We start from the raw sequence: 14,495 nt of genomic DNA, 5'->3' as shown, positions 1-14,495 counted from the left end.
AAAATGTGCACATTTAATTTACACAAACACGCTACAGCAGATTTCAAGTGTACATGTATTGTACTACTCTTATCCTACACTGGTGATAGCAGAGCAGCCTTCAACATGCTTCTAACATCCCATCTCTACACCAGAATAGATACCTGATTTATTTTTGCAAAAAAAATGCTTGCAACATTCTTTCTACTTCATTAATCCCCCTTTCACATTTTCTGCCTCAATGTGACAATGAAGATTGGCCTATTTCTGATAGCATTTCACCTAGTTTGAAGTATTGGCATAAAATCTGTGGACAATATACATGGATTTGGGGGAAGTATTATATTTTAGGTACATAGTTTTTTAGAAAACTCTTCCTAGGTTCAGAATTAAGGTAGCTCCAATCTTAATGAAATGATCCTAAAAAGATGCAATGCATTTATCACATATAGATGATATTATATAGCTGAAGTTTCCAATTTTTTCCTGATTCTTTCATAATTAAAGATACTACAAAAAGCTGAAACAGATGTTAGCCTGTCTAGCAGTCATTATTAGTAGATGTTACTACATAGTGATAGTCACTCTGAGCACTGAAGTGGGATGGAAGTTTCAAAAGAAGTTCATGCCTTTTTCTTCATTAAAGGCAGAAAGACTTGTACTCATGAAAACAGCATTAGGATCCAGTTAAGGTTTCTTCATGAAAAGTCAGAAGAACTTTAAGCAAAGAACTGTGGACACATCCAAGAAGAATTAGAAATACAGTATGTGGGACTCGTGGTATTCATGTCATGATAAATTAAATGCAGATTTACTAGGTAAGTGTGATTAACAGAAGCTTACTCATATTAGGGAGCAAATCCACCTAAAGGCAGTTGCTTTTTTTGTTCTATAACAGTTATTCCTCTCAAGTTCACTATTTTGTTAGACTGGGGGCTTTTTTTTGAAGAGAAAAGTAAGTCAAAGGTGAAAGGCAATTGTAGCAAGATGTGCACTGCACATTGATTATAGCACTTTAGCTCAAAGTATTATTCAAAAAATGAGGACAACACCATACAAATGTGAAAAGAAAATACATGGTAATGCCTCTGTATAAATTAGAAGCTAAGATTTAAGAAATACACTCAAACACCTGGAGCTTAATCCAGTACAAATAAGTAGCAAAATTAAGAGTATTTATTTAATCTCCTTGTGATAGTATCTATTTTATCTAGGGGTTGGAATGATAGTAAAGCTGCATAATGCCAGGTCTTATATTGTTTGGGTTTGAAGTAAAAACCTGACTTTTCAGAACAATCTTGTTAGCTAAGTAGCAACTGTTAAAGTGCTAAACTGTATAATTTAGAAACATTTTTTGTTGGGAAAAGTTTATAATAAAAAATTTACTTGCATAATACATGTCTCAGTGTAAAGCTGAGTAATTTTATTTATGATAAAGTGGGAAATCCATCTTCTAGGTAATGTTGCAGAATAGCTCATATTTGTCCATTAGTTGTAGACCTAATGTCTTCATTAAATCACATTTTCAAAGAGCTGCATGGATCGCATTATATTCTCATCCTGTAAAAAAGGCAACAAAAAAAACAAAAATCATACACCATTACAAATGTAGCTGGCCAATATCTATAGTGAAATTGGATAGAACTAACCATATTTTAGTTAATTACATTATTTTTCAGGTTGTTTGGAGAAATTGTGAGCAGAAAAAGGCTGTTAATGGATCTACACTTAAATAGGCTTTTGTATATATTAATTAAACCAAAACTATTCTGTCAAGAATACAATAGCACATCAAGAAAATTAAGTCTTCAATATTTCAGACTTTTTAAGTTTATATCCAGTATAACAAAATACATATAGGCAATAAATTTTGAAAGAGTGGTTGTTGTATCTGAAGCATTAATTCATATCTGAAATTGCTAGGCCCGTGTATCATACACAGGAGCCTTTTTGCAATTCCAGGGCATCCTATTGCATAGCTAGGCATGTCTCTAAAAAGCGTGCATCTTTGCATGAACTGAAGAGTCTGTCAGTTCCACAGATACCACCACACCACTCTCTGATTCCTCAGCTCAGATGTTCTGGGTGTTCACACAGAAAGATGTTGACTACTTTCCAATGCTACTACTGCTTTCTGATTGCTTTGCATTAGGTAGGTAATAAAATCTTTGACTTCCAAGTTCTGCATAATGCTTACCAATACATCATTCTGTACTCCAGCTTTTATCAGTAAATAACTCTCACCACAGTGTTCAGGAAGAATAATTTTTTTTGTAAGATTTACCTTTCAGTATATAGAAGAAAGAGTTTACTTGGAATAGCCCATATTTAGTGGCACTTCTGGGTTAACAGTTGGTTGCACAGTACAATAAATACAATTATATATACAAAATATATACGAGAGTATATTACGCGTTCATTTAGCATTTGCTCGTCTCCACTGTAATGATCCTCTTCTTTTAATCTGAATGCACACCCTTTAGTACTTTCTTGAGAGATAATCTAGCCATCTTTAATTCTAGTGAATAAAAGGACTGAACTTGATAGAATATTTTAGAAAGTTTCATGAAAGAGATGCATAAAAAGCCCACTGCGTAGAAAGGTTATCTCATAGTATTCTCAGCTACTGCTAGGTAGGCCTTCTGTACATTACTGTTCCAATAACACGTTCAGTACAAATTTCCAGTTAAATTATTCACTGTTCAGTCTAGTGTGTGATTTGCTTTGTAGAAAATGACAAGTCTGAATAATTTTCTTAATTTACGTTATGAAACATGAACAGTGGGTTTTTTCATCTTTGCTTCTGTATGTCATCTCAAGTGATGTTGCTGTAAGAAGTGATCTGCACACTATTTTGTGCTGATTAACTTAGGAAAGCAATGATACATAATTTCAGAAAAATATGTAGATTAGTGCTCAAGAAGATTGTATAGGAAATTTACTAAATTAAATTACTGGGAATTAAAAGCTAACTTTTTCCCACTGCATTGTTTTGAAGTACCAATATACTACTGAAGATCACTGATTAATGTAAGGTTAAATGGTTTAACTGGAATAATTTGTCATTTAATTATTTATAAATGGCTCAGCAAACGTGCAATGCAAACAACATGCTTTTAATTTAGAAAGTGTTTTGATACTTCCTACTGATTTTATAATATATGTATCATCACTAATGAAATGTAGTTTTCTAAAATCAGCTCCATATTTCTGAATTTTGCTGTTTCTATACAGAAGACTTCCAATACCCTTCCTTTAGTCAGTCAAATGGGATAAGTCTTCACAAGAAAATACAGGCTTGTCATAATATTTGGAGCATGGTGACTTTTAGTAGCTTTTTTTTTCCACCTTCAAAAAATGAAAAAAAAAAAAGCAGGTGCTTGCATTGGAATTCTTTGGCAAGTGTATCTTTCTCATTTGCTTCTTTTTTTCAGTACATTTTTCTAAAATTTTCTTGATAATAGATTTGTTTGATTCCTAACTCGGGAGATTAAGAGCTGTTAGTGCATATGAAGCATAGTCCAGATGAAGCACAAAACATAGATGAATCAGCTTTGCCAGACCTGACCTAACTTTAAGCCAACTTCGAAGTTTTTCTTACTGAAATTTGAGATGGCTCCTTCCTTGTTTTCAGGCTAACCTAAACCATCAGCACTGTGTACAGAATGGGTTACTGAGTCCTGCAGAAAATATCTATCCCAGAAGCCTTTTTATCATTATCAGAAGGATTTTTAAGACGTTCACCCTGGCATTCATCTGTGCACCGTGCATGCCTTGGTCCTGTGCCTCTGCTCCTCATGGTGCTGCTGGAGATATGCCCAGGTCAGACAGTGAAAGGAGGCAGGTGAGGAGGTGGGTAGTGCCTAGCCCTTGAGCTAGCCACACTACTGTTTCCCAAGACCTACCTCTGCTATTTGGTGACTTATACAAAGCATGACAGACAGGAGCTGCTTTCTGGGACTTGGTCCAGCATATCTAGGGCAGGATAGACCATTCCTCATGTAGGAGCAGGAATACTCCTGGAGTCTGGATGGCAGACTGGCATTCAAGCACATGGAGATATTGGGGAGGTAGGGCAGGAAAATCAGGTCAAAAACACTCCCTGCCCAAGATAGAGGGAGGATGGAGGAAGTACCTTTGCTGTCCTCACTTAATCGCGGGCAAAGATAGGTCCTTATAACCAGTGGCCAGAGAAGACCACACTCAAAGCCTGAATGCTCTGTAATTCCCCACATAACTTAAGACTGTGAATGGACAGGTCATTCTTTGCATTGGGACTGTGAATTAAGTCTTGAACTTGCTGTATACCTCAGGCTGTACAGTGCTACTGCATTAATAGTTGTGCCAAACCAGTACTTGGCACAAGGAGTTGATTTTTAAAAAGGCACACGTGTATAAAGAGTGTTTAAGAACACAGCAGAGGCTCTTGATGCTACAAAAAATGCCTCAGGAACCTATCCCAGGAACATGAAGTGGATCCTCTGTATAAAAATATGCTCTGCTGTCTTCCTTCTCACTCTTAAAGTATGCCACACTTCCCTTCATTATTACAAAACACCAATTAAAGCAATGTACTTCTAAGACCGACTAATTTGACTTTCAACTCCAAACAGAGGAATGGCAGTTCTCAGAGACTGGCAATTCTTGCCTGAAATATCATTCAAAGAAAAGGCTCCTTTAGCCTTTCCCAGGCAGAATAGGCTTCTAGTCCATTTTAAGATTCAGACTGGATGGGATCTGAGCTCTAGAGTTCGGCTGAGAGTTTCTTGTAGTGCTTGTCTCCTGGCACTGTGTTGACTCTAGTCTCACAGCTTGAGCTGGAACTGGCAAGCACATCCTCTGTATGCCTTTAGCACATTTTCACATGCACCAGATGCAGCCCTGGCTGGCATATTCATCAGTGGGCATTTCCATTCCAAGGTCTGAGGTACAATTATTTGTTAGGCAAACTGACAGGGAAGGTTTTGAGTAGATGTGGTCTAACATCAGCCTTAATGTCAAAGGAGGGCTCGTAGGTGAGGAAGCCACCATAGCTGTCAAAGCCTAGGGAGCAGCAGGTGTGCTGTGCCCCTGTCCTGAATGTCCTGATTTTGGTAAGCAAAAGGTAATAGTAGAACTAGCAGTGGTCTAGAGAGAGAGCCAAGGGTGATTAAAGGTGTGGACTAGTTTCCCTAGGAGGAAAAATTGAAAAAATGAGTACTTTATAGCTTGGAAAAGGGCAATTACTATAACCACTGTTTTTCCCTTGACACCAGAACATATGGAAAACATAGAAATATTTCATGGCAGGTCTAAAACACAGATTTACTAACAGGAAGGATCACGGGTTCATTTAATTTTGCTTTTGGCATCATTAAATGCTCATGAAAGATGAGACAACTCGCTTCTGGAGACATGTGATTCACTGCATGCTGAGGAAAGAAAGGAATCTGAATCATACCTTTTTAGATCAGTCTCATACCTATTAGGATATTTTAAAAAGGTCTTCATACGGCTGTGTTTTAAAAGGTAGCAGCCACTACTGTCCTTTGTAAAAAATGTAATCCTGAACATGCTGAAGCAATGGTAACTCCTTAATCAAGGTTCTTAAAGGACTTGAGTTGAATCCTAACCCCAAATCTCATTTCTGAAATCAAGTCTTGAGATAAACATGAATTATGCACTTTGCAGCTCAGCGGTCTTAATAGATGAACAGGTCTTAGTAGGTAGAGAGACAAAAATTTAAGCAGCAAGATCCTGTTTGTATCAAAAAACATTGCCACCTTTGAAATTAAAAATAAGCGAAGGTGAGGTAAGTAAGTGGCATGAAGAGAATGGTGTCTCTGTCATGTAGCAGTTTAGAGAGCATCTCTCTTGTATTGTGAATACTCAGGTAAATAAGAAATCATCTAACAGATGGAAGAAGCTGTGAATCACAATGGAAGAAGAGAGTAGGCAATTCCTCACTGAAGGTACTAATTTTCTTCATAAATTAATCACTCAGTCCATCACCATAATTGCTGTCATATCCAGAGTAATCATTTAACTTCTGGAACTCTGCACACCTCAGCTGGAAAATGAATCTCATCTCTGTTTCTGATGATCACTCAGCTTTAGCAGAGCAAATGCCTTTCATTCCTACTGAACAAGATTGACAAGCTAGAGCCGCAGTCAATGCAACAGAGCCCTGCGGACAGGTAACTTACCACCCAATACCTGTTGCTAAGGTTATACAGAACAGCCACAGTTAACAGAGCTGTTTGTCTCCCATCCCGCAAAATCAGTGGATTAAAATCGGAGAATCACAGCCACCTGGGTAGTGTAAACACTTGCAACTGATAATCACAATCAGTTCTCACTTCCTTGCCTTGAGAAAAGTTGCCTGCTGTTAACTCCTGCCATCCAGCACTTTGCAGGGGCCTTTTACTTTCCCTTTTAAATGTTTCCAGCAGGTCATGCCTCACTGTTTGAGAAACACTCCTATAGATGATAATTTTTCAAGCAATAGTAGTATTATTGCTGTGACTCTGCCAATTCTAACAGGAATGTGTTTCCCAGCATGGGGATAGAAACAAATACCTGGCTGAATGTGACGAAACTTTTTGCTATCGAGTCCAAATAAAACTCTGTTAAAGAGAGAAGGGATGTGGACACAGATGTCTAATAAGCAATGACAGCTTGTATGTAACATCTACAGATTCAGGTTACAAATTTATTTACAGTTACTGTTTTTGTGTAATGGTGTGCATCCTTACTCTACCTTGGGAAAATGCTGTCTCTGATATTAGGATTACCATCAGTGTCACTCCAGAAATATGTGTAGTGCTACGATAGCATTAGCCAACAGCTCCAGGTTCAGTACTTATCACTGGGTACTTACCTTCTGGCAGCTCTCGATGAATTCATCTATGGTAACTACTCCATCTTTGTTTTTGTCCATTTTCTGTTCAGAAAGAATAAGAATGTATGTTTATCCTCCTGAAATCCTGTGTAAAACAAGTCATTTTTATTATTAATTTCAGTTATATGTCAGCCTAGGAACAACCAGGCCAAAATGTTGTAAAGATGCAGGAAGTGATACACTAGAATAAGCTTAAAGACCTTGTTGTTGAAAAAGCAATGAGTAGATTTGAGAAACTTAGGGTGGAACCATAGAGCAGAAAAAGGATTACAAAATTGGTATGATATGCAAAACTGTTACGACAATTAAAAATCTTCCCATACCTGCTAACAGAGCAGTCTTTTTGGTTCCTATGTTACCTGACCCACCTGGAAAAATGTTTCCACATGTTGTCTAGGTGCATCCTCCTTGAGAACAGGATAGGTGCATTTCCCCATCATATCATATATTGCTTTCATGATATCAAGCATTTCCTGAAGAGAAAAAAAAAATGTGTAATATAAGGTGTGCTGTATACACTGCTTTAACTCAGAACATATAAGTGATTTTTAGGATTTACATTTTAGAATAAAGTTTTGAGATTGTGCCTGTTCTTTTATGACTGAACATCTTCAAGAAATTCCCTAGAAATTCTAGCATATTAGTTCAGCTTTCATAGATGAACTTCTTAAATAGATGCAGATGTATGATTATGATTTTAAACAATTTAGAATATGTGTAAGTTCATGGATTGTGGGAGAAATCTCCTGAGGTCCTGTGAATAAAACTAAACAGGAAAAGAAGTGCTGCAACAGCAAGTGAATGGTCAATGCACATCAGCTTCTTATAACTGTTTTTCCTAGAGAAAATAGAAACACCCATGCACACACCTGAACATATGCAGAGTCCTCCTTTTATATCAAAAGCTTTGAATTTTGTTAATAGAGTGGCCTGTGAAAACTATGAGAATAATTATAAAAAAAAGTCATCTGCTGGTATTCTGAGAAATTACTCTATAGATCACCCTTTTATAACAATCATGAAGTGTTTTTCTAAAAGTGTAAAATTTTAAGTGTAATATATATATATTTATATAAAGACCCCGTTTTGAAAAATCATATCTTTTTATGAAAGCACTTATTTGGTCCCACTGTAATCTAAGTATGTGTTTGATTCATTGCAGAATAAAAGATGTAGGAAGCTTTTTATATAAATTCTGTTACAAGTAAAAATTTCCAGAAGTAAATTCATAAAATGAGTAACAATGATGGCCACATACTTAATTCTTTTTCTGTCCAAATATCCTACCAAACTATTTTATTCTAGTGATTGTATGTGCAAATATATAGGCAGAAATTGAAGCCAAACATTTATGTATCTGAAGAATTCTAACCTTTTACAATTTCTGTGAAGATTTTCCCTTTTCAAGTTTTATATATGCCTTTAAAACAAGAATATTATTTTTAGCATGTCTAGTTTCATAATATATATTTATTTGTTAACATGTCTAATTTTACAATGAAACCATTCTTCTCTGAAAGCAGGACTTACACATACAACCTTTAGTTTTAGTGATTAGTGTAAAAAGTAGACCTTACCTCTTTAGTTATATATCCATCCTTATTTATATCATACAAATTGAAAGCCCAGTTCAGTTTCTCCTGTACTGTCCCTCGGAGTAAAATTGAAAGACCCATAACAAAATCCTAAATAGACAAAAGGTCTTGGTCAGTTTGGAATTTAGCAGTTTTTCACAAACATTCAGAAATCTAGAATAATGCATTCGTCAGAAACATAAAGTCTGGAAAAAAATGTGGTTTTATTTTTTTTTTTTGATTCACAGTAAGTGTTAAGGATTGCTGGGTTTTAAAATAATTAACATTCTAGGCACTGCTTGCTACACTCATAATTAATAAGTAAATTGAGTAATTTTCTATAAAATAAGACATAATTTTCTGTTAGTGGATTTATCCTCTGAAATGCCTCACATAAGCAGTTCCTGTTGAACTTAATACCAGGGAAAGTAATCCCTGTGGTTTAATGATCCAAAAAAAAAACTTAACTGGGAGTTAGATTAATCTAAGCACAGGAGACCAATTTTGGGAGAACTATCTACTAAGGAACATTAAATTCTTGTTAAATGTATACCTTAATGGAAGTAGAATGGATGTGGTTCCCAGACCTCTTAGATCAATCTGCTGCAGTCAACATTTGAAACTTTGTGTATGCTACAGTACACCTCAGTACATAAACCTTCTATTGGGTATAAGACAGGGAATAATATTTATTATGTGTCCATGTACCACCTTAATGCTTTTGTGACCCACCAATGCTCTATTGCTGTAGAGGTATTTCACAGAACTAAATCAGAAGACTTTTGAGATTATTTATATGCAGTATTTTGTTATAGAATTTTGTTTCATAATTAATACTGACAGAACAAACCTCATCTACATTTAGAGAGCATCTTCCAGATTGGAGAAAATATCAACTGGGATGTGTTATCACCTATCTTCTGTATTTCTTAGCATGTTAACTGCTTTTAAACCAATACTTTTTTAAATTTTTTCTTCCCTGTCTTCTCCATCTTCTTCTATTTGATAAGCTTTAAACCCATAAATCTGTGAAATTGTCTCAATAATAGGTTAAGCAGAATATGGCAAGCACTTCTATTTAAATGTGCATTTTTACATCATTGGCAAAGACATACAGGAAGTCTTAGAATAACATTAGAGACAATAAAAGCTGAAAAATATCTTATTAGCACCAGAAAAATGTATGCATTTCCTTAAAGCAGGAACAGTGGAAAAGACTGCACTGAGGTTAGACATAAATCACAAAGGTCTGATGTACCACACAGTCAAATAAGTATATTTGATACAGTGAAGCATACACAAGTATCATGGCCCCAGATGGTCTAGTAGGCACAGACAGCTCCTTTGACAGCTTCATTCCTTTTAACAATTCAAGCTGTATGCTTTGGGTTTTCTTAGTCTGTCATAAGTTTCTGTCTTACTGGTATATGCGCCTTTTGGGGTAAACGGATACACGAATCTTGAGAATTTTTCTCAACATATCTTGTCTGCATCTCAGTGATTAATTAAGGGTCACAGGGCTAAATCTCCAAACAGATCTTTAACAATGTACTATTAAGTTTTAAAATGTTCAAGAAATTCAGAATAGATTTGTTCACATTACAGCATTAGCAATTAACCTTTTTAATTCAGTACCACGTCTTCAAATCTTTTCTGCAATGTTTTACATTCTTGATGTAGCTTTTCCTGAAGTCCTTTTCAAAGGTATCCAATAACTATATTTTCTTAGACTATTCTATTTCAGAACTCCAAAGTTACTTTTAATTTGTCACTAGCAACATTTTTGCATTTATTCTAGCTAAACCATATCTAATTTTCTTTACCTGATTATTTCTTTCTTCCTTTCTCTGATGCATCACCCATATGTTAGCTGGCTTCCTGGCATCATTTATATCCCCATTTGCAAGTCTGCCCTTCTATCAATGGTTTTAGAAATGATGGATAATAAAACTTGACTTTATACTGTTTTGAATGGCACTGAATGTCCTTATAAAAGCTGAGACAACTCAAAAATCTTCCAGGTGTGTGCTCTGAACTTTGCAAGAGTAGATCACCTCCTTCCATACTGCATCAACATTTTTGGGAATCATACATAGTTCAGTTCAGGTGTATTGCTTTTGTCTGAGTATTGTGCAGGAGTCCATCTCAGGAACAATAGAAAGGGTTTATCTTAAGAGGAACTTGTGATGAGCTGAATAAGGACCACTTAGGATGGGATAGCTTTTCTACATACTTACTTTCATGCAATTGAAGAATATAGCAATAAAATCATATAGAAATAGAAAATCTGATTCAATGGACATGGGCTAAATCCACAGAGTATTTTGGACTAGATCCTCAAAGAGAAAAATGCTCGGCATGGTGGAAAGCAATGTGTGTATCAGGAATAGTGTAGCTATGCTAGCTGTTAAGCTAGTAACCCAGTGCAGAAGTAAATGCCATAGTAAAGCCACAGTGCTGAGGGCAGAAGTTAAGCTCAGCGAGCGTCTGTCTGTATGCTTGTTACCAGCTCAGTGGCACATGAATGTGTCACACCATTTAGCACGGAGCATGAACCCAAGTCCCCATTACAGTATTAGAGTACCCAGGTGTGTTTTCCTTCTTGGTTTAGGCATCTGATACCTGGGGAGAGAGGAATTCTGCTTTTGGAGCCCATTTATTTTTGCAGTAAGATTCACAGTACTGCTTAGACACTTGCATCCCCTAAGGATGCCAACGCTGTCCACTGAAAGGGACAGTCCTACTCAGCTGAGCACTTAACATGGAGAGGTGCATCTGATCTAGGGTCACGAGGGAACCTAAAACTCCAGAGGAGGTCTGGACTGAGACACAACTCTAGGTCACGTCTCTCTTCAGTTTGTGACAGAAGCCTGTGCTTTGGTGCTTGCCTTTACTCCTTTCCACAGCTTCCTATTTCTAACTTGCTAGCTTCCTGCTGAGCGTGCTGATACCTGTGAAGACCTCCATTAAATGCCAAACTCTCCTGTGCCGAACTTCTTTGATTCTGCAAGAAAGGGGGATGTCTCACTGGAGGGTTGCAAAATGGAGCACCATTGCACCTGTACTGGTGCCTCTGTGTGCCCAGTATCACAGCCTGCTCACATTTCAGTGCTGCACTACAGCTGTACAGAGCCTCTGGTTGTGATCTGAGATTAACTTTTATTTGTTTGGGTTTTTTTTTCCAGCAGTCATTAATTATCTCTTAACAAGGTTGCTGATGACCTTCTGATTGCTTTATCCCACCGTAAATCTTTAGGGAGAACTAGTTCATGAATAAATTAATTAACAAGCTTAATAGTGCGCTGTCTCAAATCCATAAGAAAGCTTAAAATTATTCCACCTGATCATGCGTTCCTTCATGTGATGTTCAAGGCCAAAAGGAGTAGTCAGGCAGGCACCTAAATCCATTTTTGGCCCTTAGGATTTTGGAAAGGAATCAAGTGTTGAGTGTTAGTCACAGAGGTGGTAGAGTGGCATGCATAAAAAGAGATCATCGAGAAGGAGGTGCTGGTAAGAGGAATTATATTTCTTTGTAGCTACTTTACAACAGCTGGTATTAATAAGCTTATGAGATCACCGCTGTCCTGAGAAAAAAGAGCTCATTTCCTAGACGACACAAACAAGGCTTTTTGTGTTGAACACAGATAATCACATTTGGATACATTCATTAAAATGCTACCCTCATATTACTGCCTTGGAGACAATGACTGTTTATAACTGTTATTATTAGTGAAATATCAAAGTTGTGTTTGATCTTCAGATCTGGACTCTCCTATGGAACTGAGCAAACATGCTTGCTAATTTATTAATTAATGCAAAATTCTCAGGTAACGAGGAATAAAGCAATCAGAAACTCATCAACAACTTTGCTAAGAATTATTAATAATTTTTTGGAGAAACAAATACAAGTTTGTTTTTTATTAAAAATGACAAAAATCTTTAAACATCTCCATTGCATTTGGGCACAGCTTTGTATTTTACAGCACTGAGAATTACTGGGATTACTGACATTCCTCTCATCAAGATCACACTTAAAATAGCCTCAATCTGCATCTACAACAAACTAAGGATACTGATTTTGATATTTGCATGTGGGTGCAATGTGCTTCACCTTTGACTATATGTCTGAAGTTAATTTCTCTCAATTTTTCTGACTGTGTAAATTGCCTTGAGGCCTAGATCTTCATTCTGGTTCAGTTATGCTATTCATGCAGTAAGTGGAAACCTTGCTTTTACGTGTCTCTGATGGAAAAAAAGAACTTCAGTTCACTAATATTCCAAAAAGGCCCTTCAATAGCTGGATCACCAGGTTGTCTGAAACTCTGTCCCTTATATTAAAGCAAAAGTATTTGGCATATCTAATTAAATTAGTCTCAGAATTCATACAATGATGGGATAAGAAGAGATAGTTTCAAGAAACTCTGTCCCTTATATTAAAGCAAAAGTATTTGGCATATCTAATTAAATTAGTCTCAGAATTCATACAATGATGGGATAAGAAGAGATAGTTTCAACCAGCTAGTTTCATGAGTTTGTTTTTTATGCTACATAAAAAGCTTCACTTGGAGAGCCTGACTCTTATCAGCAAGTATACAGATTTAGGGATGAGAAAATTCCAGGGACATAGCAAGCTCACCAGCCAATCTCATCCAATGAAGGTGTGCATTTAAGTTGTGCTAAAGTCTAACACTTCAGTGTTGATAGTTAAAAATTTGAGGAAAAAAGATCAAAAAGCTAGAACAAGTTCTCTCTTCTTCCCCACAACTCCAGCTACCACCACTTCATGAGAAAAAGGACATTGCAACACAAAAAATGTCATTCTTACCTACGTTCTTTCAATACCATTTCAGATTTGCATATCCTTTGTACATAGAAGAGAGCTAAAGAGTGTTTTGCACTATAGGTCATGATATTAAATTGTATTTACTCCTATATTTTGATATACAAAGCAAATTGGGATGAATGATGATTCTCCAAATTTTTAAATCACTCCCTTTTTCTCTACCTTTTATGCTGTTTGTTTTGTTTTGTTTTGTTTTCCTAATGTAAATTAGAAAACTAGAGTACAGATTCTTATAGAAAAAAGATGGCACAGCTGCACCTAGGATAAAAATGAGCAGGAAAAAAATTACATTAATATTTTTCACATTTCAGAATATCTACTTTCACATTTTGCAGCTACTTTCACATGATTAGAAAAAAAAAAACCTAAACATTTTTAACATAAGTTGGATGCTTTTATAATGACTATCATAGAGTTTGCAAGTATAATGCTGCTACGTGGTACAAGGACACAGAAGCAAGAGTCTTTTGATAGCAGTAGAGTTATGCTGGATTCACAGTTGCTGCAAATAATATCAATGTCTAGATCACTCTGAGTCAATATGGAACAAAAGTAAGCTGGCAGTGTCTGGTTTGGCAATGAACATAACACAGCTTTTTTTATTTTCCTCATTTATTTTATTCCAAAGCCTTTTTTATACACAGACCTGCACTTTGAGATATTCAAATCCCTTAAAAAGGGCTTCATATCTCCTGCATTTCTTCAAGCTTTCTGTCTGAAATACAAATGCCAACAAACTGTCCTGGGAAGATACAAAAGCTTCTTTTGTTCTCATTCTTAATGATAACAGCAGAAATACTTCTCAAATAATGATGCTAAAAAATTTTTCAATCATCGCCTCTGCTGTTGCTGATTTAACCAGAAGGATCCCTTGTAGAATTAGCCTATGTACAGAAGATGTGAATAAAACCTCCATTCCCACTTCTAGTTTCACATAGAGCCGATTGATCTCAGCAACCTGGAAAAAGGTAGATGAGGTTCATGGGCTTTTTAAATACATGCAAATAATCTCCCACAGAACGATCTGGTTATAGTCCCAGTTGAGATTCAGATTTCTGATCGCAGTGCACCTGCTTGACAAGGCATCTCCTTCCATATTACATCCATAATAAAGCAATGAAAATGCTTTAAAAAAAAATTTCTGTCAGATCTCACAACATCATTCACTCAAGTAAATCATAAAAACATGTATAGGATATTTAAACAAATTTAAAGTGTA

The 14,495-nt window shown here is 36.1% G+C and overlaps 2 protein-coding genes across 16 annotated transcripts in view; one reads left to right on the top strand and one right to left on the bottom strand.

The window, feature by feature from the left end:
* PACRGL (parkin coregulated like) overlaps positions 1-14,495 on the top strand; it is a 37,161-nt gene that overhangs the window by 15,337 nt on the left and 7,329 nt on the right. The window contains exon 9 of one of the 5 annotated variants that reach the window (XM_042807739.1): positions 626-711. The exons of the other annotated variants lie outside the window; for them this stretch is intronic. The gene's annotated coding sequence lies outside the window, so the exon portion shown is untranslated. Of the gene's footprint in view, positions 1-625; positions 712-14,495 lie in introns of those variants that run through there. 5 annotated transcript variants of the gene reach the window in all.
* The window catches only part of KCNIP4 (potassium voltage-gated channel interacting protein 4), a 431,748-nt gene continuing 418,626 nt past the window's right edge, over positions 1,374-14,495 (bottom strand). For all 11 annotated transcript variants that reach the window (XM_032984389.2, XM_032984394.2, XM_032984391.2 and 8 more), the window contains 4 exons: positions 8,437-8,544; positions 7,228-7,332; positions 6,839-6,901; positions 1,374-1,539 (listed from right to left, as the gene is read on the bottom strand). In XM_032984389.2, coding sequence (XP_032840280.1) covers positions 1,492-1,539; positions 6,839-6,901; positions 7,228-7,332; positions 8,437-8,544 — 324 coding nt within the window. In that variant the 3' untranslated portion in view covers positions 1,374-1,491. The remainder of the gene's footprint in view (positions 1,540-6,838; positions 6,902-7,227; positions 7,333-8,436; positions 8,545-14,495) is intronic.

The sequence above is a fragment of the Tyto alba genome, unplaced genomic scaffold (assembly GCF_018691265.1).
Source record: "Tyto alba isolate M040663 unplaced genomic scaffold, T.alba_DEE_v4.0 Super-Scaffold_6, whole genome shotgun sequence".
Lineage (NCBI taxonomy): Eukaryota > Metazoa > Chordata > Aves > Strigiformes > Tytonidae > Tyto > Tyto alba.
The sequence above is the reverse complement of the archived record's forward strand: the minus strand, read 5'-3'. Positions and strand labels throughout refer to the sequence as shown.